The following is a 24,093-nucleotide window of genomic DNA, read 5'->3' as shown; positions in this document are numbered from 1 at the left end:
TGTCCGATTCATTCCGACCTATAAGCAGACCCACTGCCTGTCAAAGTTAAGGGTGTTACCCCGAGAGAACATCGGCCCTGGAGGGAACGTCTCTCCTGTGCCCCTGACTATTCAGCTATTAAAAACGCCAGTAATACTTTTATATACACAGATAAATAAAATACGTTTTGATTGCGAAGCTTGCTAGCATGCCACACAGACTCATATGATGGTATCTGAACGGATAATATATTACATTAGGACTTACCAGTTAACTATTATTAGCGAGCATGCTAGCGATTGATAATGCTATCAAGCTACAACCTCCGGACTTCGGTTTACATGGCACGGCAATAATACACCAAGTTAACATTTAGTCATTCGATGACAGGTGAATATATATATATATAAGGCAGACTGTGGGAGTCACCGGTGTCTGTGTGACTTCAGGACCATGGAGAGCACCACTGCAGCCTGCACTTGAACAGGCTGAATTGTGCTGAGTGCTGCGGGCAGCAGGGGCCCACTAGGAGGCAGAGCCAAAATGCTTGCAGCACCTGATATTCCCAGGCGGTCTCACATCCAAGTACTAACCAGGCCCGACACTGCTTAGCTTCCGAGATCGGACAAGATTGGGCGTGCTTTTTTTTTTCTTTTGGTGACACCCGCCACTACTTACAGCAACCTGGGCTTCTGAGGAGGTCTCCCATTCAAGTACTAACCAGGCCCGACCCTGCTTAGCTTCCGAGATCTGACGAGATCGGGCGTGTTATTTTTTTTTTTTTCTTTTGGTGACACCCGTCACTACTTACAGCAACCTGGGCTTCTGAGGAGGTCTCCCATCCAAGTACTATCCAGGCCCGACCCAGCTTAGCTTCCGAGATCAGACGAGATCGGGCATGCTCAGGGTGGTATGGCCGTAAGCAATTGCTACCTGTGAAAGTCAGCCTCATGAAGCTCAGGTGTGGGCAGTGCTGGGGGTTAGGGCAGTGCTGGGGGTTAGGGTTAGGGTGAGGGTTAGTGCTGGGCAGTGCTGGGAGCTCTGTGTGTGTGTCTGTGGGTTAGGGTTAGGGTGAGGGTTAGTGCTGGGCAGTGCTGGGAGCTCTGTGTGTGTCTGTGGGCTAGGGTTAGGGTTAGTGTTAGTGCTGGGCAGTGCTGGGAGCTCTGTGTGTGTCTGTGGGACCCTCAGTGACCTTTAATAGCAGGCAGGCTTTTGGGGCCTAAAGGGAGAGAAGTGTGAGCCATTGGGGCTTGCTGTGACTTAATACAATACACAGGGCAGTGCTGGGAGCTCTGTGTATGTCTGTGGGACCCTCAGTGACCTCCAATAGCAGGCAGGCTTTTGGGGCCTAAAGGGAGAGAAGTGTGAGCCATTGGGGCTTGCTGTGACTTAATACAATACACAGGGCAGTGCTGGGAGCTCTGTGTGTGTCTGTGTGACCCTCAGTGACCTCCAATAGCAGGCAGGCTTCTGGGGCCTAAAGGGGGACGAGTGTGAGCCATTGGGCCTTGCTGTGACTTAATACAATACACAGGGCAGTGCTGGGAGCTCTGTGTGTGTCTGTGTGACCCTCAGTGACCTTTAACAGAGAGCAGGCTTATGAGGCCTACCTGGGAGGTGTCTGTGCCTCTGGGCCTGTCAGTGACTTAATACAATACACAGGGCAGTGTTTGGTGCTCTGTGTGTGTCTGTGTGACCCTCAGTGACCTTTAATAGACAGCAGGCTTATGAGGCCTACCTGGGGAGGTGTCTGTGCCTCGGTCTTGTACTGGAGGCCGTGGAGAGTGGGGGCCCTCTGGGCGCCAGGCCAGCCCGGGCATGTGTGCCCTGGGCTGGAAATAAATAAATTGTATTTAATTCTTCACTACCACAGAGACCACTGTTCAACCAAGCAAGGAGGTGGACGCCGCTGATGACTTTACATTCAGTACATTGTCAGACTTGGACATGGCCGATTTGGGTGTTGCTCCATTGTCTGCCTCAGCACTTCCAACCTCACCTGCACCTCAAACATATTCCATCATATTCGACAACCTGGACTTTTACGTTCAGACGCATCATCAGTCCACCAGCCAGACCAACAAGTCAATTCACTGGATCCACCACATGTGTGTCATCAACAGAATCAACTCACTACACCTTGACAAGTTGAAACCGACAAATTCTTTGATTGACTATGATCTCGGGAATTCACTTCCTGGACCAGACACACAAGCCAGTATGCGTCGGGAATTCGTTGTTTTGGGGAGCCGAATCCTGACAGCTTATTTGGAATCATTCAAGACCCTCTCCAGTGTGGTTGTTCAACATATCCCCCACCAGTTCTCTGAAGAAATGGCCCAGCCATCCACTCATGTAAGTTTCATGTCCTTTTAAATATCAAATGAAACAAATACATTTGTAAATTCACAGTGCAAGTTGCAGATGTAATGCACTTATTCATGCTTTAAGTGTTTCACACACTGACACATAATTGTAATATTACACTTTTGTAGTATCCACTTGGACTTCTATTCAAGGACGAAACACAAACTGCCGACCTGGTGGATGTGCTCCAGCACCTTCAAAAGGAGTAAATATCATGCAAGATCAATCATTACTTTGTGTACCCTGGGACAGTTTCCCAAACATGAATTAGACCATTGGCTGAAAGCGCTAGGGGAAATCAAGTCTGGGAATAGTCTAAACCCATGTAAGAGAAATGGACCGATTGTGTTTAAATTGATATTCTAACTGTAAGTCCTCTCTAGGTATGTGCCAAGATGTCCTGATGGGCTTGAAAAGATTTTGATCGGGGGTGACAGACTGACAGAGGCCAATTCCCGGAATATCCAGTTGGCGTTTGCTGATGGGGAGACGGAGGAGGACCGCCTGGAAGGCCTCTGTGTCAAATATGAAGACTGGCACGCAATTCGAAAACTCTTTGAGGTCGGTATTGTAATCATTAACTACATGCACCCTGATACACAATTTATATTTACAAAAAGCACATAATGTTGATTTTTTTATGATTACAATACACTGCCTTCCAAGGCATAGAGAAGTAATGATGTTTTCTAAGTGGTTCAAACATGATGTTTTTGATATGCATTACAGATATATCATCAGATCTTCTTTAGTGAAGAATCTGCCAAAGACCATGGCACACTCAACGCCAACATGAATCTCTTGAGGTAATCAATCACTAAACATCAGAAACCATGGCTGCATCCGAATACTCATACTTGGATACTATATAGTATGCATTTTGTAGTATGCGAAAAATATAGCGCGTCCGAATACTTAGTATGCATTCTGTAGTACGGAAGACGTTTCCGAATGCGTACTACCGCCAAAGTGAACCACGGACCACACTACGCTATCCCACAATGCAACAGGAGTCTAGTAATGAACGAAGAAAAGATGGCTGACTCGTCACCACCAGAAAGACGTCGTAGAAAGCGGCGAAAAAAAGAGACATTAAAAAGAGTAAAATAGTAAAGTAAGTAATTAAGTAAAAAGAGACATTTTAAATTTAAAAGCAACGATGACAAGACGGAAAACAGGTAACGTATCAAGGTAATTTTGCCGGCATCTGAGGGGAGATACATCATCTCCAAACTTCCGGTGGAGTTTCGGCGATGTTCGGAAGAGTTCGGAGGCGTTCTACGCATAGCTGTAGACCGTACTACACAGTCAAGTGTAGTATTGTCAAGTAGTAGACACTGGACAGAAATAGTATGTACTAAGTATTCGGATGCAGCCCATGTGTTTTCAGATTAATGTCAGATTGACATTCATTACTGTGTATGTATCTTATTGTATAATTCTTTTCTCTCTACATTTCTTCCCCTAAAGAGTATCTTCGCCAACCATGAAGTTGGCGTGGACTTATGAACTGTGTGCATGTTACCAAGAAAGCACAGCCACCATGAATTCGGCTGCTTTCCATTGGGGATTTAAGGGAAAAGTGGGTCATTGGTACCAGTGTTGGGAGTAACGCGTTACAAAAGTAACGCGTTACTCCCAACAAAAAAAGGTAATATTTTACTTGGCTAACCCTAACCCGACTAACCCAGAAATACGTTTTAAACCCGAAATTAACTTGTGTGTTTTTATACAAATTCGCCAACACTGCGAGATTCACAGAGGAGAAAAAAAATCCAGTCCAGGGAGGCTGGTTGTAGTCTTTTAGCTTGGTTCTCCATATCAACAGTAGGGCTAGAACAGAGCGAAAAGACTACAACCTGGTTGTAGTAGAAAAGGGGGCTCAATGTGTTGTTTTTTTTTCCATCTTCCCTAGTAGGCTCTAGCTCTATTGATTTATATGAATACCTAAAGTTACAATATTTCTATTATGAAATGTATTGTACCATGAGCCATAACTGCGACCATTATATTGTACTTTTGTTAGCCTTAAGCCTAGCTCAGTCATTATGCCATACCACATCACCTCCTGCTGTGCAATGAGCTGCATTGAACACAGGAAGATCTATTGAGAACAACAAATCCATATTTCCTGTTATTTTGGTAAAAGTAGTGTAATGCCGTACAATTCAAAGACAGTAATATTGCAATGTAACTAATTACTTTGAAATGACAGTAACAAGTAATAAATAATGCATTACTCTTTTGAAGTAACTTGCCCAACACTGATTGGTACTACTAACAAACACACACCATCATGAATTTATGAACTATGAATATAATCTCACAAGCAGATGTTTTATGCAGCCATTTAAATAACTGCTATGTGATTTACAGGTGCAGCAATGCGAAGAAAGGCCCACATGCTGCGTACAACGCTTACAAACAGTTTGTGCAGATTGACACGACAGCACTTTTCCTTGTGGCAGCAATGGAACATTTTCATTTGGATGATGTCACAGGTCTGTATCTGCTACATTGTGTTGAAAGGATTAAAATCAAGGAATCAAACATTACCTTTTCTTGGCATAAGGTACAATGTATGAATACAATTTTTATATATATATTTCTTTTTTGTTTTCTCACAGCTACTCCAGACGGCTTAGTACCAGACCACATCCAGCAAGGCTCTGCAGAACAGAAGAGGACCTGGCTCCATGACTCTGTGGCAGAGGTCGTTGACAAGTTTTTAATGTCTACAGACACACACCTGACAGCTGGCGTTACTGAAGCGGCAACAGCCCAACGCACTGAGAAGGAGAAGCTCCCTTGTCGTGAGCCAGGTTGCAAGAAAGTTTTCATTTATCGAAAAGCCAGAGAGACCCACGAAGAGAAAGTCCACAGTTTTGTGGTGGCATCTATGCCAGTTGTTGAGCCGGCTTCCTCTGGTCTGATTGACCACAAAAAACAGCATACTGAGGCCAGGCTTAGCTTTGGATTTCTGCTATTCGATATGTTGGATGCAGTGAAAGAGGGAGATGGGGAGCGCTTGATAAGGCTGTACAAGGTGGCACTACTGATTTACAAGGCTTACGGGCACACTAATTATGCCTACAGCACTTTCCTCTTGACTGTACAAATCAATGCAACAATGTCCCCTTAGGGTTAAACATGATGTAACCTGGAACCGATTCTGGAATAGTAGCGGCGGGAAAGGGAAAAATGTTCCTCTTGATCTGCACCTCGAGCACCTCAACAACTTCCTGAAATCTTTTTTGAGGAATAAAGGCACCAACCTGGCAGAGAAAACAGCTGACAGGGTCAGCAGGTCTGTTGGTTTATTAAAGACCCTGATGGATACAACAGACGGAGAGCTGCAGCTATCCCGGCCCAGTGGCATCCACCATGCAGATCTAAAAAACAACATTTTAATGGTGCTTCAGGTATTAAGGAACACTGAGGTTTTCAACCAGCAACCGGGAAGACACTTCTCTGCATTCCCTAAATTTAACAGAATCATTCTGTCCAAGCTAAACTATAATGACGTGTGGCGATGGATGCGTTGCAGGCTGAAAGACTGGAGGACTGTTGTTCTTTAATCAATTACCTACCTGGTCTGTAATGGTCCTAGCCTTGTCCTGCCAGACTATTTCATTTGAAGCTTTTATAGAAGGCCTATTTGTATGAATGTGTAAATAGTTCATATTGTTATGCAAGTACTTTTTGGTTGAATTAGTAAAAAAAAAAACACTTTTTCATAGTACGTCTCGTTTCTATTATAACTTAATTAGGGTCTTACAAGTATGTGTTTTGTACACTTTTATTTAGTTTTGTAGAATTGCACAAATACCAACCAAACACATACAAAACAATATACAACTGACACCAATCATGTTCCTGCACAAGTACACAAAGGGGTTTGAAGTGTTCTGTACATCACAAGCATCACAGAATTCACTGTTCAGACTCAGAGCTACTGACATGGCTCGTGAGTGTATCTTCAACATCATCATCAACATTGTCGAAGTAGTTACTGAAATAGAGATCTGGGTCAGTTAAATACCTCTCTGAATCATATTGCAGATCCCCATCAATATCCCCAAAAACATCACTGATGATAATTAAAATCTCCTTTGCATGGTCCAATCTAAACACAGGAAGGTTAGCACTAATGTATGCCAGGTCAAATATGTATTGACAGTGGGTCAATACTGCATCCACCAGTTGCTGACTGAATCCAGTGCAGGCTGCATGTGAGGTGTACAGTGGATTGGATGAATTGATCAAACTATCTCTGTAGTCATTCAGCAAATCTGCAATTAAAGACTTGTCATTTGCATCCACATGCCTAGATCTCTGATGAGTTGGTTCAGCTTCAATCTGTTCATAATTGGGCATGGGTTCTGTACATGTGCCAGATGAACAAGCGCAAACAGTCTGACAGTATGTACAACAGAGATGGCCTGGCTCTACATGGCTGGGTTCTGCTTCAAAATGTGCATGGAGAGATTTCCTGAAACATGTGTTTTTTCCAACAGCAAGCAGTTTCTTTACCTCTTCATCCACCTTGAAGTACTGCCCGGTGTTGTAGAGGATGGCATGTGATGGCTGACCATGCCTTCCAGCCCTGCCCGCCTGTTGTAAAATGGCCTCTAGGTCACCTGGAGCCCCGTACATTACCACGTGTGAAACATTAGCAAAATGCAACCCCATCCCCAAAGCTGTTGTTGAAACAACTATCCGGCAATTCCCTTCCCCCCTCAGAGAAGCCAACACTCTCTGCTTGTTTTGGGGGAGGGTTTTGCTGTGGAACATGCCAATCAGTAGGTTCTCACTTCTACAGTCCGGATCACAGCCCACCCAGGCATGTCTCTCTCTCCCCACTGATTTAAGGCTTTGGCAGTAAATTAATATCGGTAGCATTGCTGAGCCCTCGTCTTTGGCATGTTGCACTATCCAGTCTAGGCAGTTCATGTGATGAGTGGGCACCTTGCACAAGCCAAGACGGATGTTTGTCTTGTTGGGACTAGCGATGATTTGAACAGCATTGTCCATATGGAGTAGTCTGATGACTCTGCTTCTTGACTTGATGTCAGCGGAGGCAGTCAGTGCCAAAACAGGTGTACCTGGGAGAGTAGAAATATGACAAGATAAACACATGCCCCATTTTATAACATACCTAACAAGTTGTCAAGTGTTTGTTTAATATTGTTACGGCCTCCACATAACTGAATAAGATACCCAGTGGCTCGAATTGGAGACCCCAACATAAAGGAAGGACACCATGAAATAAGATGTTTTAACGGGTTTTATTAACCAAATGAAACCATAGCTGAAATGCAGTATGAATACTTTAACAAATAAAGAAGACTGCAAACCAAAGGGGACCTGGGGATGCCGGACAAACTCAGCAAAATGGAGGGGGGACCAGGCCACCCCCTATAGGGACGTCGAGGCTGGCCCCCCTCCCTGCCTGACCAAACCAAATCATAAATTAAGAACTAAACGGAAAAGTAGGACCGCCGGCCATCCCCAGGCCTTGATCAAAGATTACAGAAAGAAAAGGCTATTTAACAACTCGCACTGTGGGACAAAGGTGTTGCCGGGTCTGTTCTCCTCAAGCAACTGACTTGCTGGCTTTATGCAGCAGGCTGGTAATTGGGCGTGGGGATCTCAAATTTGCTGCAGGTGTGTCAGCCTGATGGGAAAGCAAAGACATGGGGGTTTAGGCACAGCACAGTGATTGAATGAGTTATGGCCACACGCAACACCCCCACCCTATGATGGCGAATACCGGGAGTGCAACGTGAGTTCATTCACTCATCAGAAAAAGAGCGTGACAATGTGTCGGCCAGGACATTATCCTTTCCACGGACATACCTGACCTCCACATTGAAATACTGCAAGAATTTTGACCGCCTCATTAACCTTCGGTTTGTGTTCCGCATCTGGTTCAGAAAAACAAGAGACTGAACCAAATTTGGAAGACAACAATGAAGATTAGAAAGCATACATCACTGGACATCCCTACAATATCCTCTTGGTCATCCTGAGATTCAGGGGGAGGAACACTGGCGTTGCTAGACAGCGCCAGAGTTACCTTGTCACCATCAGCAATTCCCACACTGGACAGCTCCAGTGCCCCACTGACCACTGGACCATCAGAAGGGGTGGAAACAGACTGAGACTCCCTGTCAAAATAAGGCTTCAACATATTAATATGACACAGCCTACTACGCCGTCGACGTTCAGGGGTGTCGATGATGTAGTCTCGATCACCCACCTTCCTCTTGACTAGGTAAGGGCCGCTATAACGCGCCTGCAGAGAAGAGCCAGGAACAGGCAATAGAACCAGCACTTTATCACCGGGACGAAAACTCCTGCTTCTGGCACCCTTGTCAAACCATCTCTTCATTTTGCCCTGTGCAACACGCTCAAACGGTTCACCAATAGCAGGAATTGGATAAAGTGGATATGGAGGGATGGCTTGGGTTTTAGCAACCTGGCAAACATGACAAGTTTTACAATGGTGACGCACGTCACCTTTTAGCCCTGGCCAGAAAGAGTACCGCAAGATACGATCAAAAGTCTTATTAATTCCTAGGTGACCAGAAAGTGGATTATCATGTGCTAGTTTCAAAATCTCACTTCGATATGTTCGAGGAATAACGATCTGTTCCACCACCCCCCAACTATCATCGCCACCTAACTTTGGAGGTGTCCACCTACGCATGAGCACGTTACCTTTTAGGAAAAACCCTGTTGACATATCATCTAACGCCTCTCCTGAAATCACACATTCAAAGAGAGGAGCTAGTGATACGTCCCGCTTTTGATCGGCAACTAGCTGCTCACGTGACATGCAAACCTTTGAGTCAAGTTGAGGCAAAACGGAACGGGCAGGGACCTCTGGAGAGGCGGTTGGGGAAACTGAACAGTCATCCAGAAAACTGTCGGACAGTTCCACCTCAGCCTCCAGTTTTTGACGCTCGGCCATTGCCCGCGTCACGGCACAGACAGAAAACACTATGGGAAATTTCAATGCCAAATCGTCAGAGTTTTCTGGCAGAGGAACAGCAATTACCTCTGGATTAATGAGCATTTTACCACCAGCCAAATCATTACCCAAGAGCAGAGTCACCCCCTCGATTGGGAGTTGCGCACAGACCCCCACCTTAACGCACCCCTTGATCAAATCTGACTCAAGATAGATGTTATGAAGCGGCAGGCCCACATCTCGCATATCAAACCCTCTAACGAGCACATCTGACTCAACAGCAGATATATCTGAAAATGGCAACACATGCTCCAAGATTACAGATTGGTTGGACGCAGTGTCCCTGATGATATTAACTGGTAGCTTAGAGTCCCCCTCTGTCAAAGAGACAAAACCCTTCATTAAAAAGGGCTGGAATTCAGGGTCAGGAGTGCGCACCGGCTCTGTTGAAACTGAAATCAAAGACTCACTTTTAATTAACACAACAGATTTCGGTGGTTGAGACTTGTTCTTAAGAGTAAAGCATTTGTTAATGGTGTGACCTATTTTCTTACAATAACTGCAAGTTGGCCTCTCCTTCACACCCTCCCCACTGTCTGACTTTTCAAGCTTCTCTTCACCCTCCCGCTTAATAAATGGAACATAGGTTCCTACTGGAACATTGTCTGAGTGAGAAGAGCTAGATTTGCGCCATGATGAGTAAGAACTATGCTCCGACACAGGAGTCCTCTCAAAACTGTCCCTGTGGGTGAGCACATACTCATCCGCAAAGACAGTTGCAGCTGCCAGTGTCAAAGCTTTTTGCTCATTAATATAGGTTGCCAGCCTATCTGATAAACAGTTCTTAAACTCTTCTAGCAGGATGAGCTCACGTAACTGTTCGAACACCGCTACCTTAGATGCATGACACCAGCGGTCAAACAGAGCCTCTTTCTCCCGACCAAACTCAGAAAAGGTGTGATCGTCTAACTTCTTATACCGGCGAAACTTTTGCCTATAGGCTTCAGGCACCAATTCAAATGCCCTAAGCACGGCAGCCTTGACTTTGTCATAGTCAAGACTGTCAGCTGGTGACAACGATGTATATGCCTCCTGGGCTTTCCCAGTAAACACACATTGCAAAGTAACGGCCAAACATTTTTGGGCCATTTCAAAGTGTCAGCCGTGCGCGCGAACAGAATGAAGTATTTATCAACATCTTTACCATTAAATGGAGGAATCATACGGATGCACTTGTTAACGTCAAAATCAGCTTGTGCACCACTGCCATGTCGTGGGGGAGGGGCCTGGTTTAGCTCTAGCTCTTTTAGGCGTATTTCCCGTTTAGTCTGCTCTTCCAATTCCATTTGTTTAAACCTGACCTCCTGCTCTTTAAGCCTGGCTGCTGCCTCCCTCTCACTAGTTTTGTCCTGCAACTCTAGCCGCCGCAGCTCTAACTCCAATTCCAACCTTCTAATGCTTTGATCAGGGAAGGCCTGTTTTGTTGACGAAAGGGCCATGCCAGGGTCAGGCAACATGCCTTCCTCAAGCAATGCAGTCCATAATTCATGTTTTATCGCTTTCTTTGCTTTTGTCTTCGAGACTATGATGCTATAATGATCAGCAATAGAAGTCAAATTATCTTTAGTGCATTTATGAAACACCTCAAGCGAAGGCTGCTTAACAAACTCTTCCAAAATAAACTCCATCCTGAACTATGGCCACTAAGTTATTTGTACTGAAAAAAATATCGCAAAGCGAAAAAGAAACAAGCGCATCAAAAATTGCAAAAGCAATACAGGTTTTAAGGCAAACAGCCACCACCTTAACGCTTGTACAAATACAAATAAGGCAAAAAAGCCAACGCCCGATGAGACAGACCAGCAATGACAAACACTGCCCAACACAGCATTACCTAAATGGTGTCCTAATAAGGGGTGTGCCCAAATTAAGGTCTACCAACGCAAATGACAAACCAGAAACTCAGTAAAGATTACCTATAACTAATACTGAAATAAAGTACCGATATATCTTGCAAACAAAAGATAGACTAATCAATTTAATTAATTAAGGTGGACAAAATAAATCCAAACCTTCAAAATTCCAAATGTGCACACCCACAAAATTTACCAAATTTCAATTAAAGTTAGGGAAAGAGAAAAAATAACTAGAACTGCAAGCAGTTATGCAGGGGTCCAAGAAGTGTGCATTTCGCCGGCACAACGCGACAAGAAATGTGCATTTCGCCGGAAAAACGCGAAGCATGTGTTCAAAACGCTACCCTGAACCTGTGGAGTAGCGAGAAGTCAGTGTAGTGTTTTCGCGGCGAAATTTTTGTAGAAGATATACAATTTCCTCGTTTATTGCGCCCCCTAATGGCGAAATTTTCCGAAATTTTTATCGAAGGTCAATAAGGTTAGCACCAACATGTGTCAAAAAATTTGGACTCGATCCGATGTCTAATTTTGGAATTTTTTGGTTTTTTAATTTTCCACGTCTAATTTAGCTAATAAAAGAATATTCAAAACTCTACCGTTTCGTCGTCGAAGGTCGGATCAAAAAACTGTTGATGATTTCTTTGCGTGTGCGTCTGAAGATACCGTGTGCAAAGTTTTGTGTCAATTGGTCAAGAAATGTGGGAGGAGTAGCGAAAAGGCAGTTTTGCGGTTTTCGCGATTTAGCGAAAAATATTCATAGACGCAAATGGGCGTGGCCTAGGCCAAAAGATGCAGCAGACTCCAGTGCATCTGTGTGTACAAGTTTTTGGACTCTGGGAGGTTCGGTGTCGGAGTTATAGCCCCAAACGCGTATTCCCTGGTATAGCGCCACCTAGTGGCCGGCGTGTCTGGATTTTGTCGTCTGCGTAGTCCGAAGAGATCTGGATCTAGTCATGTAATTGGCGTGTGTGCACCATTTACGGTTTGGGCTGTGGTACCACTTTTAGGGGGGTAAGTATAACTAGAACTGCAAGCAGTTATGCAGGGGTCCAAGAAGTGTGCATTTCGCCGGCACAACGCGACAAGAAATGTGCATTTCGCCGGCACAACGCGAAGCAGGTATTCAAAACGCTACCGTGAACAACCTGTGGATATAAAGGTTTTGACTGTGAGAGGTTCAGTGTGGGAGTTTCGGCCCCAAACGCATTTTCCGCTACCGTTTAGTCGTCGACGGTTGGATCAAAATAGTTTTTACTGATTTGCAACGCAAAACATATATTCAAAACGCTACCGTTTCGTCAACGATGGTCGGATCAAAATAGTTTTGCTGATTTCTTGTAGTGTGCGTCTGAAGATGTCGTGTGCAAAGTTTGGTGTCAATTGGGCAAGAAATGTGGGAGGAGTAGCGAAAAGGCAGTTTAGCTGTTTTTGCGATTTTGCATAAAGAAAATACTGACGCAAATGGGCCTGACCTATGCCAAAAGATGCAGCTGACTCCAGTGAATCTGTGCGTATAACGTTTTTGACTGTGGGAGCTTTGGTGTGGGAGTTATAGCCTAAAACGCGTTTTCAGAACATTCCATTGGCCAAATAGGAGATATATTATTTCGTCGTTTTTTGGCGCCGCCCTGTTGGCGAAATTTTCCAAAGACAATTTTCCTTTGCCAAATAACTCCCGCCTACATTATTAATTCTTGGCCATATTTTTTATATAGACTCGGGTTTTCCCCTTGATGGTTCCCTTATAGTTTGAAGAACATTCCTTTGGCCAATTAGAAGATATACAATTTCCTCGTTTATTGCGCCCCCTAATGGCGAAATATTCCGAATTCTTTATTGAACGCCATTAAGGGTAGCACCGAAATGTGTCTAAAATTTGGACTTGATCCGACGTCTACTTTTGGTATTCTTTGAATTTTTGCGTTTTGAGTTAAAATGTAGCCAATAAACAAATATTCAAAACGCTACCGTTTCGTCGTCGAAGGTCGGATCAAAAAACTGTTGATGATTCCTTTGCGTGTGCGTTTGAAGATGTCGTGTGCGAAGTTTGGTGTTGATTAGTCAAGAAATGTGGGAGGAGTAGGGAAAAAACTGTTTTGCGGTTTTCGCGATTTAGCGAAAAATATTCATAGACGCAAATGGGCGTGGCCTAGCCCAAAAGATGCAGCAGACTCCAGTGCATCTGTGGGTATAACGTTTTTGACTGTGGGAGGTTCGGTGTGGGAGTTATAGCCCCAAACGCGTATTCCTTGGTATAGCGCCACCTAGTGGCCGGCATGTCTGGATTTGGTCGTCTGCGTAGTCCGAAGAGATCTGGATCTAGTCATGCAATTGGCGTGTCGGCACCATTTACGGTTTGGGCTGTGGGCCCACTTTTAGGGGGGTAAGTATAATAAAAATAAAAAGAAAAATCCTTACAAAAACAATAGGGTTCCAACCTGTTGGCTTGGACCCCTAACTAGAACTGCAAGCAGTTATGCAGGGGTCCAAGAAGTGTGCATTTCGCCGGCACAACGCGAAGCATGTGTTCGAAATTGAGGAACGGCGTATGCCAAAAGATGCAGCTGACTCCAGTGAATCTGTGGATATAACGTTTTTGACTGTGGGAGCTTCGGTGTGGGAGTTATAGCCTAAAACGCGTTTTCAGAACATTCCATTGGCCAGTTAGGAGATATATTATTTCGTCGTTTATTTGCGCCCCCTTGTGGCGAAATTTTCCAAAGACAATTTTCCTTGGCCAAATAACTCCCGCCCACATTAATAATTCTTGGCCATATTTTTTATATAGACTCGGGTTTGCCCCTTGATGGTTCCCTTATAGTTTGAAGAACATTCTTTTGGCCAATTAGAAGATATACAATTTCCTCGTTTATTGCGCCCCCTAATGGCGAAATATTCCGAATTCTTTATTGAACGCCAGTAAGGGTAGCTCCGACATGTGTCTAAAATTTGGACTCGATCCGATGTCTATTTTTGATTTTTTGGGATTTTTGATTTTCCACGTCTAATTTAGCTAATAAACCAATATTCCAAACGCTACCGTTTCGTCGTCGAAAGTCGGATCAAAAAACTGTTGATGATTCCTTTGCGTGTGCGTCTGAAGATGCCGTGTGCAAAGTTTTGTGTCAATTGGTCAAGAAATGTGGGAGGAGTAGCGAAAATACAGTTTTGCGGTTTTCGCAATTTTGCGAAAAAAAATTATAGACGCAAATGGGCGTGGCCTATGCCAAAAGATGCAGCAGACTCCAGTGCATCTGTGTGTACAAGGTTTTGAATGTGGGAGGTTCGGTGTGGGAGTTATAGCCCCAAACGCGTATTCCTTGGTATAGCGCCACCTAGTGACCGGCGCGTCTGGATTTTGTCGTCTGCTTAGTCCGAACAGATCTGGATCTAGTCATGCAATTCGCGTGTCGGCACCATTTACGGTTTGGGCTGTGGTCCCACTTTTAGGGGGGTAAGAATAATAGGAATAATAATCCTTACAAAAACAATAGGGATCCAACCTGTTGGCTTGGACCCCTAATAATGTTCGGACGAGCCCCCATTATGTTACGGCCTCCACATAACTGAATAAGATACCCAGTGGCTCGAATTGGAGACCCCAACATAAAGGAAGGACACCATGAAATAAGATGTTTTAACGGGTTTTATTAACCAAATGAAACCATAGCTGAAATGCAGTATGAATACTTTACCAAATAAAGAAGACTGCAAACCAAAAGGGACCTGAGGATGCCGGACAAACTCAGCAAAATGGAGGGGGGACCAGGCCACCCCCTATAGGGACGTCGAGGCTGGCCCCCCTCCCTGCCTGACCAAACCAAATCATAAACTAAGAACTAAACGGAAAAGTAGGACCGCCGGCCATCCCCAGGCCTAGATCAAAGATTACAGAAAGAAAAGGCTATTTAACAACTCGCACTGTGGGACAAACTCGCACAAAGGTGTTGCCGGGTCTGTTCTCCTCAAGCAACTGACTTGCTGGCTTTATGCAGCAGGCTGGTAATTGGGCGTGGGGATCTCAAATTTGCTGCAGGTGTGTCAGCCTGATGGGAAAGCAAAGACATGGGGGTTTAGGCACAGCACAGTGATTGAATGAGTTATGGCCACACGCAACAAATATACTATTGCAGGGAGGACTTAATGAACAGCACTATGAACATGAATGCACTTAATCACACAATTCTGTTTCATTACAGTAACTAATCCTTGCAACAGATATTATCCATACAAAGAATATTGACGATACTATAGCATTCAAATGAGATATTTCACAACATGTAAGGTAGGAGCAACAAAGGGCAGTGCATTCAACTCACCCTCCTTGGCTATAGATCTTAGCTCTCCGAGCTTGGCAAAACTCTCTCGGAATGCCGACTCGCCTTTGGAAGCCTCGCCCCTGAGTGAAACAAAATGGAGTACAACATTAGCCTAAGCTATCGAGTATGGAAGAACAGAACTACTCACGTTGTTTAACCTAAGCATTGAAGTATGCAACACAGCCCTATTTATGTTGTTTAACCATATTTAGTGCTTACTTACCATTTGTACGTAACGTGGACCTCATCTACGACGATACCAATGAGGTTGTCCTGGTATATGGTTGAGGCTAGCATTCGTCACCATTTGTTGTTCAGCAGCCAGGACTCGGGGCTGCCGAACACCAGACTCAAGCTTCCATCCAAAATGTCACGGTCATCATGCACGCCGAGCTGCCCAGCACGAACTCCCAACTGTTCTGCCTCCTTCACTTGGTCCTCCATTAGTGCAACGAGAGGGGAGACTACAATAACTATCGGCTTAGCATCGCCAGCATTCGCCTTACCCAACTCCTTCACCAATAACGGAGCCAGCTGGAAAATCAAACTTTTCCTGAACCCCGTGGGGAGAAGCGCCACCACATCATGGCCACCAACAAAACTCAACAAAGCTTGTTCTTGCTCCGGCTTTAACTTCTCAATATTCGGCAGCGTTGCCACAACAGACCGAATAGCTTCGCTCACATCGTTCTCCATTGCCTTCTGACTACCGACCTACAACAACAACTCAAACTGGCGCACGACTTTATCGTCATTGTTCTCAGACACGCCCTCTGTTCGCTGATTGGGCGCCGCTGTGGCGGCCCCAGAAAACCAAATTACATACAGCAGGTCCAGACCTAGCCTGGTTCTACCAGACTCTCGTACTTCACTTCATTTAATTTCATTTGTACAGAGAGTCTGGACCTAATCAATTGACAAACGTTAACTCACTTGAAGGCGGGTGTCTGTTGAAGTTTAAAATGATTGGATCTGCCCAGTGCCACTCTGGATCTGCCATAACCAATCGCTAACGTTTGGTTGTGACGTATGTCATGCGCCGGGAATCACGCGCAGGTTGTACACAAACCAAAACACCTTGCGCGTCTGCGCAAAAATGTCCGTCAACGACAGCTGCAGGTTTTGTTCGTCTAATTTAATTTATCAGGGAAAAATTGCACATTGTAAATCAATATTTTATAGTAAGGCCAGAGATGATGTATGCAGTCAACTTTCGAAGCTGGGTCTAATCAATGGACATAATAAAGGATGGACCACAGACGAAAGAAAATGGCCGCCCATTCATTCCTATACAAACTGCTCAGTGGCGCAGGGCAACATACAGGAGCGATTTGCTTCCGCGTTATGGGGCCAAGACACGTGACCTAGTCCGTGACGTACCGGATGCAGAGATCTTCTTCTTCTTCTAGTTTAGTGGCGGATCATAGTTTTTCCCCATATACCGCCACCTACTGGACTGCTACACAGGAGTTTGTGACAAGGACGTTGGCAAATGATACTTTAAATCATAAAAATAAATTCAAAGAAAAAACCAAACTAACGAAACAAAATAAACAAAATAAAACAAACTAACAAAATAATTAAAAAATAAAAATAAAAAATAAAAAATATATATACTTAAGGTTAAATTCTTCTAATTAGGTTAGTATCTTTTAGCTAATTTATCAGCAATTTCATTGCCATATATTCCATGGTGGGCTAGAATCCAACAGAACTGAATAACTAAACCAAGGCTTATAATATTTAAAAGAAGATGCTTTACCTCTATCACCAAATCTTCACGTATTGAATTATCTGTTATAAAACTTAGTATCTACAACCCATCTAAGAGCGGTTATTATTGTGGCCATCTCGATTGAGTATACTGATAAAGTCACCCACTCTATATCTAGCTTTTTTTATTGTAACACTTGGTTCAAATCCTATTTCTTACACATGCAGCCATTTGGACACCATTCTATGATAGCTGATAACCAAGGTACACACTGTAATATTATAATCAAGAGGACATACAGGCAGTTCAAATAAAAAGAGATAGAACTTTATTGATCTGGAAACTTCATAAATATGTAAGATTGCTCCATATAATACCATAGTAACATAGTAAACGTATGTAGGCCTAAAAAATTCAGTTCAATGTTATTGCTTAAGAAACAGATTCCTTCGAACTAACTATTTACGAAAAATGCAATCAATAATTTATATAAAAGTAAATGTTTACATATCGACCAGCAACGAAGTTGGAGTAGCCTACCCAAATAATGAATTGTAATACACCAACATTGTCAACTGTCATACATAGCTAACCATAACCCTGTCATACATAGCTAAACAAGCAAATGAAAATGAAATACCTACCAACGCAACTGAAATGTTAATATCAGACAATTAACAATATTATGAAAATTACGTAGGTCTCCCATAATCATTCAGGTAATCAATACGTCCGTGCGTGTTACAGCTATTTCAATGATATGTGTGTTATATATCCGTGTTCAACGCCATTCATGTTAAGTAAAAGGACAAATCTCAGACTTTGGAAGTTAATGGAAGTTAATTCGGAATTTAATTTTAATTCGGAAGCCGTGCACTTCAAAATAGGTCCATAGCAAGGAGCCGTTTGTTTCAGTACGACTCCTTTCAGCTGCCCACCCAACATAAACTGCTAATAAAACGCTTGAGGAGGCGTTTTAAAGAAAAAACTAAAAAAAATGTAGAACAGGGTAGAAATATAATTATGAGCCTTTGATTGATATCCAGACATTTTTTGCGGAGACACAATCCTGTTCCCCACTTGTATTGGAGTGGACGGCGATATCTACTTCTGGGCCACATGAAATGACGGACCCCCGTCCACAGCCAGCTTAAACAGCTGCAATACCAGGCTTGGCCACTGAGCACTGGTGGATTGCGGAAGTATGCGCCTATCCTGGCCCTGGGGGCCTGGTCTAATCGTTGACAACACGCCATTGTCATTGTTCTCAGACACGCCCTCTGTTCGCTGATTGGGCGCCGCTGTGGCGGCCCCAGAAAACCAAATTACATACAGCAGGTCCAGACCTAGTACTGAAGGGAAATTCAAACTGAGCGGAAGTACTTAGGCGGGCGGAGCCAGGCTAGTTTAGACCAGTGGTTCTCAACCTTTTTTGAGCAAACGCCCCCCTGACCTAAAATTTTTTTTTTTTTTTAATTAAAATAAGCCGTCCACGAGCCGGGCATATCAAACTGTTTATTGCCCGGCCTCTCGGTGATTATTCCTTACTTAATTCTTTAATCTATTTAGCATTTCATATTTTGTATAGACCCTTTTACTGTTTGTACACAATGATGACGTAGAACGCATGCGCGCGCAGTCCGGCAACAGAAGTATGGCAGAGATCAACAGCTTGTCAAGCTATGCGAGGGAATTATCAACACAAGATCGCGAATTTTACTTCAACAAGTTGACTTTGACAATGGTGTCCGACTTCCAGATCCGTGTACTATTAATGAGTGGGTTGAAGACGTCAGCAAGTGGCCGAATATACAGTGGCCAGATATATATATACTTATTACACGGGTCTTTTCAACATTCCGTTCACTTGCATGGGCACTTCACAACTTCCGGCGGTGAATTATTTTTATAAGCCCCTTCATGGCGAACAGGACACCTCCGCTGCGCGTCGGTGTCCTGTTCTCCCTGTCGGGGCTTATTTTCTCGATAATGACCGGCGTTCTATACATTATCCCTTACGTATTTAATAGAGAAACCGAGCTTGTACACCACAGAAATTACGAGCCTATAAGTCACTGGATGATGCTTATGAATACGTTGTCTGTGGTCATGTACAGAACGTCAAATACCATGACAAAGACTCTGAGTTTTATGTGGTGAAATCAGAATTTTGTATTATGTCCTCATTCCAGTCAACACGTTTAATCGCCTGCAGCCACAGACGCCGCCGGTTGCTCTTAAATGGTTGTGATGCTGTCGGAATCCTATACAACTTTAGTCCGCCGGTGGAATATCGATTCTGACAACCATATACGCAACAACCAGACATTTTGATGCTGGAAACTTTTTTTGATCCACTTTTAAACTCTTGCTAGTCAGTTGCTACCTCGTGTGTGAGTCAGAACGACTGGGAAACAACACCACTTCTGTTGCCGGCATGCGCACGCAACTATTTGATGACGTTGGCTGTCAAAGGGTCTATTCCTCACTTTATCTTTCTTTTGCTCTTTTCACTCTTGAACTGCTGGAACAACTGAATTTCCCTCTTGTGGGGTTTATACATTTATATTATCTGGTTGTGTGTGTGTGTGTGTGTGTGTGTGTGTGTGTGTGTGTGTGTGTGTGTGTGTGTGTGTGTGCTCTCCCATACCATCACCTGTGGGGCCAAAAAGGAGTTAGCCCACCAATCTCGTGGGGACCACTTCACTTGTGGGGCCCAAAATTCGGGTCCCACAAGTTTTTTCATTTAAATCAACTCAAGAACACCTCCAGAATGCTACAGCTAAGTCTCAGAGAGGGTTCCATAAGTCACGATTTGGGAGATGTGTGTGTATTTGTGTGTAAGATTTGCTCCCCTAGCGACAAGACTTTGCCAGTACACTTTGATACACACTTCAGGAAGTGTGTATGATTAGCCCCGCCCCTCCGCCCATCCAGCCAATGCGAATCGTTCTTCTACTGCAGCAAGGCGGGTTTCTGTGCAACGTCATCGCAGATGTGCGCGCGCAGCCAGGGGGCCGAAAGCAGCATTTGTCATTTGTTTACCAGCGGAGTTAGCGGAGAACGAAAATGACAAGGAGCTGTTGTGCTGTAAACTGCACGAATCGGCAAAAGGATGGAAGGAAACTGTTTAATATCCCGAGAGGATCTCATCCTTTTGCCAAGAGAAGAAGAAGATTGTGGCTCCAGGCCATTAAAAGGGCAGATTGGGGTCCCGAAGGTCCTAAAGGCGGCGAGAGTCTGTGCAGCGCCCACTTCGTTTCTGGTATGTTTGTCTTTTCCAACATGAGCTGGATAATGAGTAGGACTGCGTGTGATTTTACCATACTTAATGAGGATATATTAGTGTGATTTACTGACTAACTGGCCAACAAATTTGTCCGTCTTCTACTGAGTTTGTAAAGTTTAACGTTGGCTCGCGGTCGTAACCTATAAGTTTAGCTTTTGTTGTTACTGTAAGTACCAACATTAGCTGCATGGCTGGTGTAGGTTTCTTGGTTCAGGCTGAAAGTCATACAAGAAAGTGTCTTCACAGTTCACACAGCTAATGTTACAGTGTACGATTTTCTTTAACTCTGAACCCGTAACTTAAATGCTTGTGCTATTGGTGCTCATTATGACTGAGCTCGTAAATTAGCAAATAGGTTAAAAAATGTGAAAATAAACAATAAGCATAGCTAATCTCATTCTTTTTCTCAGGGTCACCGTCCATGGATTGTGATAGTCCAGATTTTGTTCCATCCGTTTTTTCACACAGCAGCAACAGAGACATCTCGGGAAAGGTGGCAAGGTCAGTGTCATGTCATGTATTTGAAATTTTCTAATTTCTTGGTAGCTTGTTAATTATCTGAGCAAATAAGATATTCTTGTGTGTCTTTCTTTATTATGTTATTTTATTATCTCTTAATGTGTTGATTATTTTGGGTTTTTAACTTAACTCTACTCTGTTTGTCCTAGATATGAAAGAAAGAGAATAAGAGATGAAGATAAGGCCCCTGCTACCTGCCCCACAAGCCAGCCTGAAGCAGATACTGTAGATTATTCTGAAGGTATGCACAAGTCATACTATTAAGTGTGTGTTTGTGTTGGTTGGTTGGTGGTCAGGTGAGTAGAGTGACAGAGAACCAGACAGATAGTCTGTGTGTTGTGTGTGTGTGTGTGTGTGTCTGTGTATGAAAGCTGATGTGTTGCACATGAGTTAATTTATCTCCTTTTTGTGTTGTAGATGAATGTAAGTTTGTGTCCAGAAAAGAGATGCACCAACTCAACCTGCAGTACAACCAGCTCCGTGATGATTATGAAGCTCTGAAAAGAGAACTGTATGCCACACAGGAAGAAAATAAACATCTGAAGGAGCAACTGAAGCAGTCCAAGTTTGGGTTTGATTCCATAAAAGACACAAATGCTAAAATAATTTTTTTTACTGGTTTACAATCATTACAAATGGTTATGTGGCTGCTGGATATTGTAAAAAGAAGCACACTTGTGCTTAAGGGTGGGTTAAGTTGGGAGAACCACCTCCTTTTGGTTCTAATGAAAGTAAGACTTGGACTCACCAACAGAGACCTTGCCTACAGATTTGGGCTTCCATTCTCAACTGTATCAAAAATACTAAGAGACTGGATACCCATGTTGTCCTCAATAGTGAAACCTTTGATAATGTGGCCTAGTAAGGATGCAGTGAGAGCAAACATGCCAAAGTGTTTTAAACCCAAATTTAGGAATTGTCGATGTATTATAGACTGTACTGAAATCTTTATAGAAAGAACACACAATCTTAAAGCAAGGGCTGAAACCTGGTCAAATTATAAGCACCAAAACACAATGAAATATCTAATAGGAATCACACCAGCAGGAGCTATATCTTTTTTGTCTAGTGGGTGGGGAGGTCGTGCCTCTGACAAGGTAATAACTTTAGATTCTGCCTTTTTGGGTAAACTTGAGCATGGTGACGAGATCCTTGCAGATAGAGGTTTCCTTGTTAGAGAGGATTTGGCCAGTGTAGGAGCAACATTAAGAATACCAAGTTTCACGAAGGGGAAATCTCAATTGCCAGGTTCTTGTGTTGACACTTCACGTCAGTTGTCAAGAGTCCGCATACATGTGGAACGAGTTATTGGTCAGCTTAAAACCTTTAAGATACTGAACACTGTCATACCCATCAGCCAAGTCGATATGCTAGATGACATTTTGACCATATGTGCTGGTCTTACGAACCTTAGGGGGGCTGTGGTGGCCCGGCGATAACTGTGTTCAGAGTCAAGGAGGTGTACATTATTTTCCATGATTGTGTCAGGCTTTTAAGGGCTAATGAGGGCAATGGTGGTCACTTACTACTTGCTCTCACTGTCTCTCTCACTTACTCATCACTCTCTTTCTCTCTGACTATAAAATTAATAACAGTTATGAATAACTAAATTTGATCAGACAGGATCATTCAGAGTACAAAAAGGTTGAGAACCACGCACGCAGAACTATTTCATTTATTTATGATAATGGAGAAACTGCGTTTAAAGCTGACATGGCAAATATTGAACATGAACTGAATGTTGTAAATGCAATATATTGAAGGCAATGCAATTAAAATTAAATGTACATCTCAACAATGAATGAGTGTACATAATTAATACTATATGAACTCATTTAACATTTATACCTGGTCATTTTTTTTTTCTAGCTTTCAACTAAGTTTTGAGTATTATCATTGTCTGCCGAACTCAAACTGCACTTCTTTCTGGAGATGAACAATATATATCAGTGCTGTTTGTGATTTTACGTAAATGTACATTCAGAAAAAAATAAATGAACACTTAAAGCGTCAGATGTGTTGTTTGTTTGTTGTTGTGTTGACAGTAATGAAGTCAGTTAGATTTTGTCAGGTGTACCTATCCATCTTGCTCATTACATCAGTTTTTTCTTAAATGCTGTTGTCCAGCATCCAGTATTTATATGCACGCAAACTGTCCTTAGTGTACACACTAGGCTTCTCAATCAGATAACTGTATATGTCGGGCCATGAGCTGGCCATTTGGACATATCTGCAATCCATTCCTCACTCGGAATACTATATGGGTCTGGTAATTTCTCACCAGTGCTGAGGACCAGTTTGTTCAGGTAATCGGTGAAGTCTGAGCTGCTGAGGCTGTTGAGATGTAATTAGTCTGAGCCATCTCTGTCAAGACCTAGCTAACAAGCTGTCACAATTAAAAAAATATTAATATATAGAATAACCAAATTTTATTTTGTAAAATGTTTTTGTTGCAGTTAACGTTTGTCTGGAGGAATTTCAAAATAAAACAAAATATAGACTCATACAAACGAAATCCTGATTAATCATCACCTATGGGCTTCTACCATACAGTATGGCTTCTACTCATGTGGTGGTAACTCTGAGTGCATGTTTGGTGACTTCTTCAGCCAATGACAGCGTAGGAGAAGTTAGGGTCCCCCACATGGGGTCACGTCTGATCTGAGCCGCTGCTTGCAGACCAACACACTCTCACTCCGAGCGCGTCGATTTCTGACGAACGGTCAGTGACTTTTGCTTCAGTTTCTGACGCAAAAGGGTACCCTTGCGCTGCCTTTTTAGACGCATGGGGTTTTCAACTAGTTACAATGTAACCCTTTGACGGGGGACCCGATGGCTGCTGAAAACCCCATGCGTCGAAAAAAGCAGCGCAAGGGTACCCTTTTGCGTCAGAAACTGAAGCAAAAGTCACTGACCGTTCGTCAGAAATCGACGCGCTCGGAGTGGCTTCAGTTTCTGACGCTGAGGCCACGTCCGTGCGCTTTTTTTGACAACTGACAGAGCAACCCTTTCT

At 43.5% G+C, this 24,093-nt stretch overlaps 3 protein-coding genes, 1 long non-coding RNA gene and 1 other non-coding gene across 7 annotated transcripts; 2 read left to right on the top strand and 3 right to left on the bottom strand.

Annotated features, from left to right (window-relative positions):
• Positions 1–784: 784 nt before the first annotated feature.
• LOC130378868 (5S ribosomal RNA) lies at positions 785–904 on the bottom strand. Its single transcript, XR_008894965.1, has one exon. It is a non-coding gene; the product is annotated as a 5S ribosomal RNA (ribosomal RNA).
• A 942-nt stretch (positions 905–1,846) lies between these two features.
• On the top strand, positions 1,847–5,063 carry LOC130378863 (uncharacterized). Of its 2 annotated transcripts, XR_008894964.1 has the most exons (7): positions 1,847–2,335; positions 2,476–2,552; positions 2,731–2,908; positions 3,077–3,153; positions 3,818–3,998; positions 4,724–4,848; positions 4,975–5,063. XR_008894964.1 is itself a non-coding variant. In XM_056585469.1 (6 exons), exons 1-5 carry the CDS (start codon positions 1,928–1,930, stop codon positions 3,957–3,959), a joined length of 882 nt encoding a protein of 293 aa, XP_056441444.1. In that variant the 5' UTR covers positions 1,847–1,927; the 3' UTR covers positions 3,960–3,998; positions 4,724–5,063. The 2 variants fall into 2 exon arrangements, 1 of the variants encoding a protein (XP_056441444.1); XM_056585469.1 differs by having other exon boundaries at positions 4,724–5,063.
• A 2,553-nt stretch (positions 5,064–7,616) lies between these two features.
• On the bottom strand, positions 7,617–10,439 carry LOC130378865 (uncharacterized). Its single transcript, XM_056585472.1, has 2 exons — positions 8,207–10,439; positions 7,617–8,024 (listed from the first exon to the last, which is right to left on the bottom strand). The coding sequence occupies exon 1, from the start codon at positions 9,723–9,725 to the stop codon at positions 8,280–8,282; it is 1,446 nt and encodes a 481-aa protein (XP_056441447.1). The 5' UTR covers positions 9,726–10,439; the 3' UTR covers positions 7,617–8,024; positions 8,207–8,279.
• A 4,328-nt stretch (positions 10,440–14,767) lies between these two features.
• Positions 14,768–16,635, bottom strand: LOC130378862 (uncharacterized). Its single transcript, XR_008894963.1, has 3 exons — positions 15,782–16,635; positions 15,559–15,638; positions 14,768–15,285 (listed from the first exon to the last, which is right to left on the bottom strand). It is a non-coding gene; the product is annotated as an uncharacterized LOC130378862 (long non-coding RNA).
• Positions 16,636–19,994: 3,359 nt separating this feature from the next.
• Positions 19,995–23,565, top strand: LOC130378864 (uncharacterized). Of its 2 annotated transcripts, none has more exons than XM_056585471.1 (4): positions 19,995–20,537; positions 20,972–21,054; positions 21,230–21,321; positions 21,498–23,565. In XM_056585471.1, exons 1-4 carry the CDS (start codon positions 20,388–20,390, stop codon positions 22,517–22,519), a joined length of 1,347 nt encoding a protein of 448 aa, XP_056441446.1. In that variant the 5' UTR covers positions 19,995–20,387; the 3' UTR covers positions 22,520–23,565. The 2 variants fall into 2 exon arrangements, with proteins under 2 accessions (XP_056441446.1, XP_056441445.1); XM_056585470.1 differs by having other exon boundaries at positions 20,972–21,062.
• The last annotated feature ends 528 nt before the right edge of the window (positions 23,566–24,093 follow it).

The sequence above is a fragment of the Gadus chalcogrammus genome, unplaced genomic scaffold (assembly GCF_026213295.1).
Source record: "Gadus chalcogrammus isolate NIFS_2021 unplaced genomic scaffold, NIFS_Gcha_1.0 GACHA106, whole genome shotgun sequence".
Classification (NCBI taxonomy): domain Eukaryota; kingdom Metazoa; phylum Chordata; class Actinopteri; order Gadiformes; family Gadidae; genus Gadus; species Gadus chalcogrammus.
This window is presented reverse-complemented; position numbering and strand designations above follow the sequence as displayed.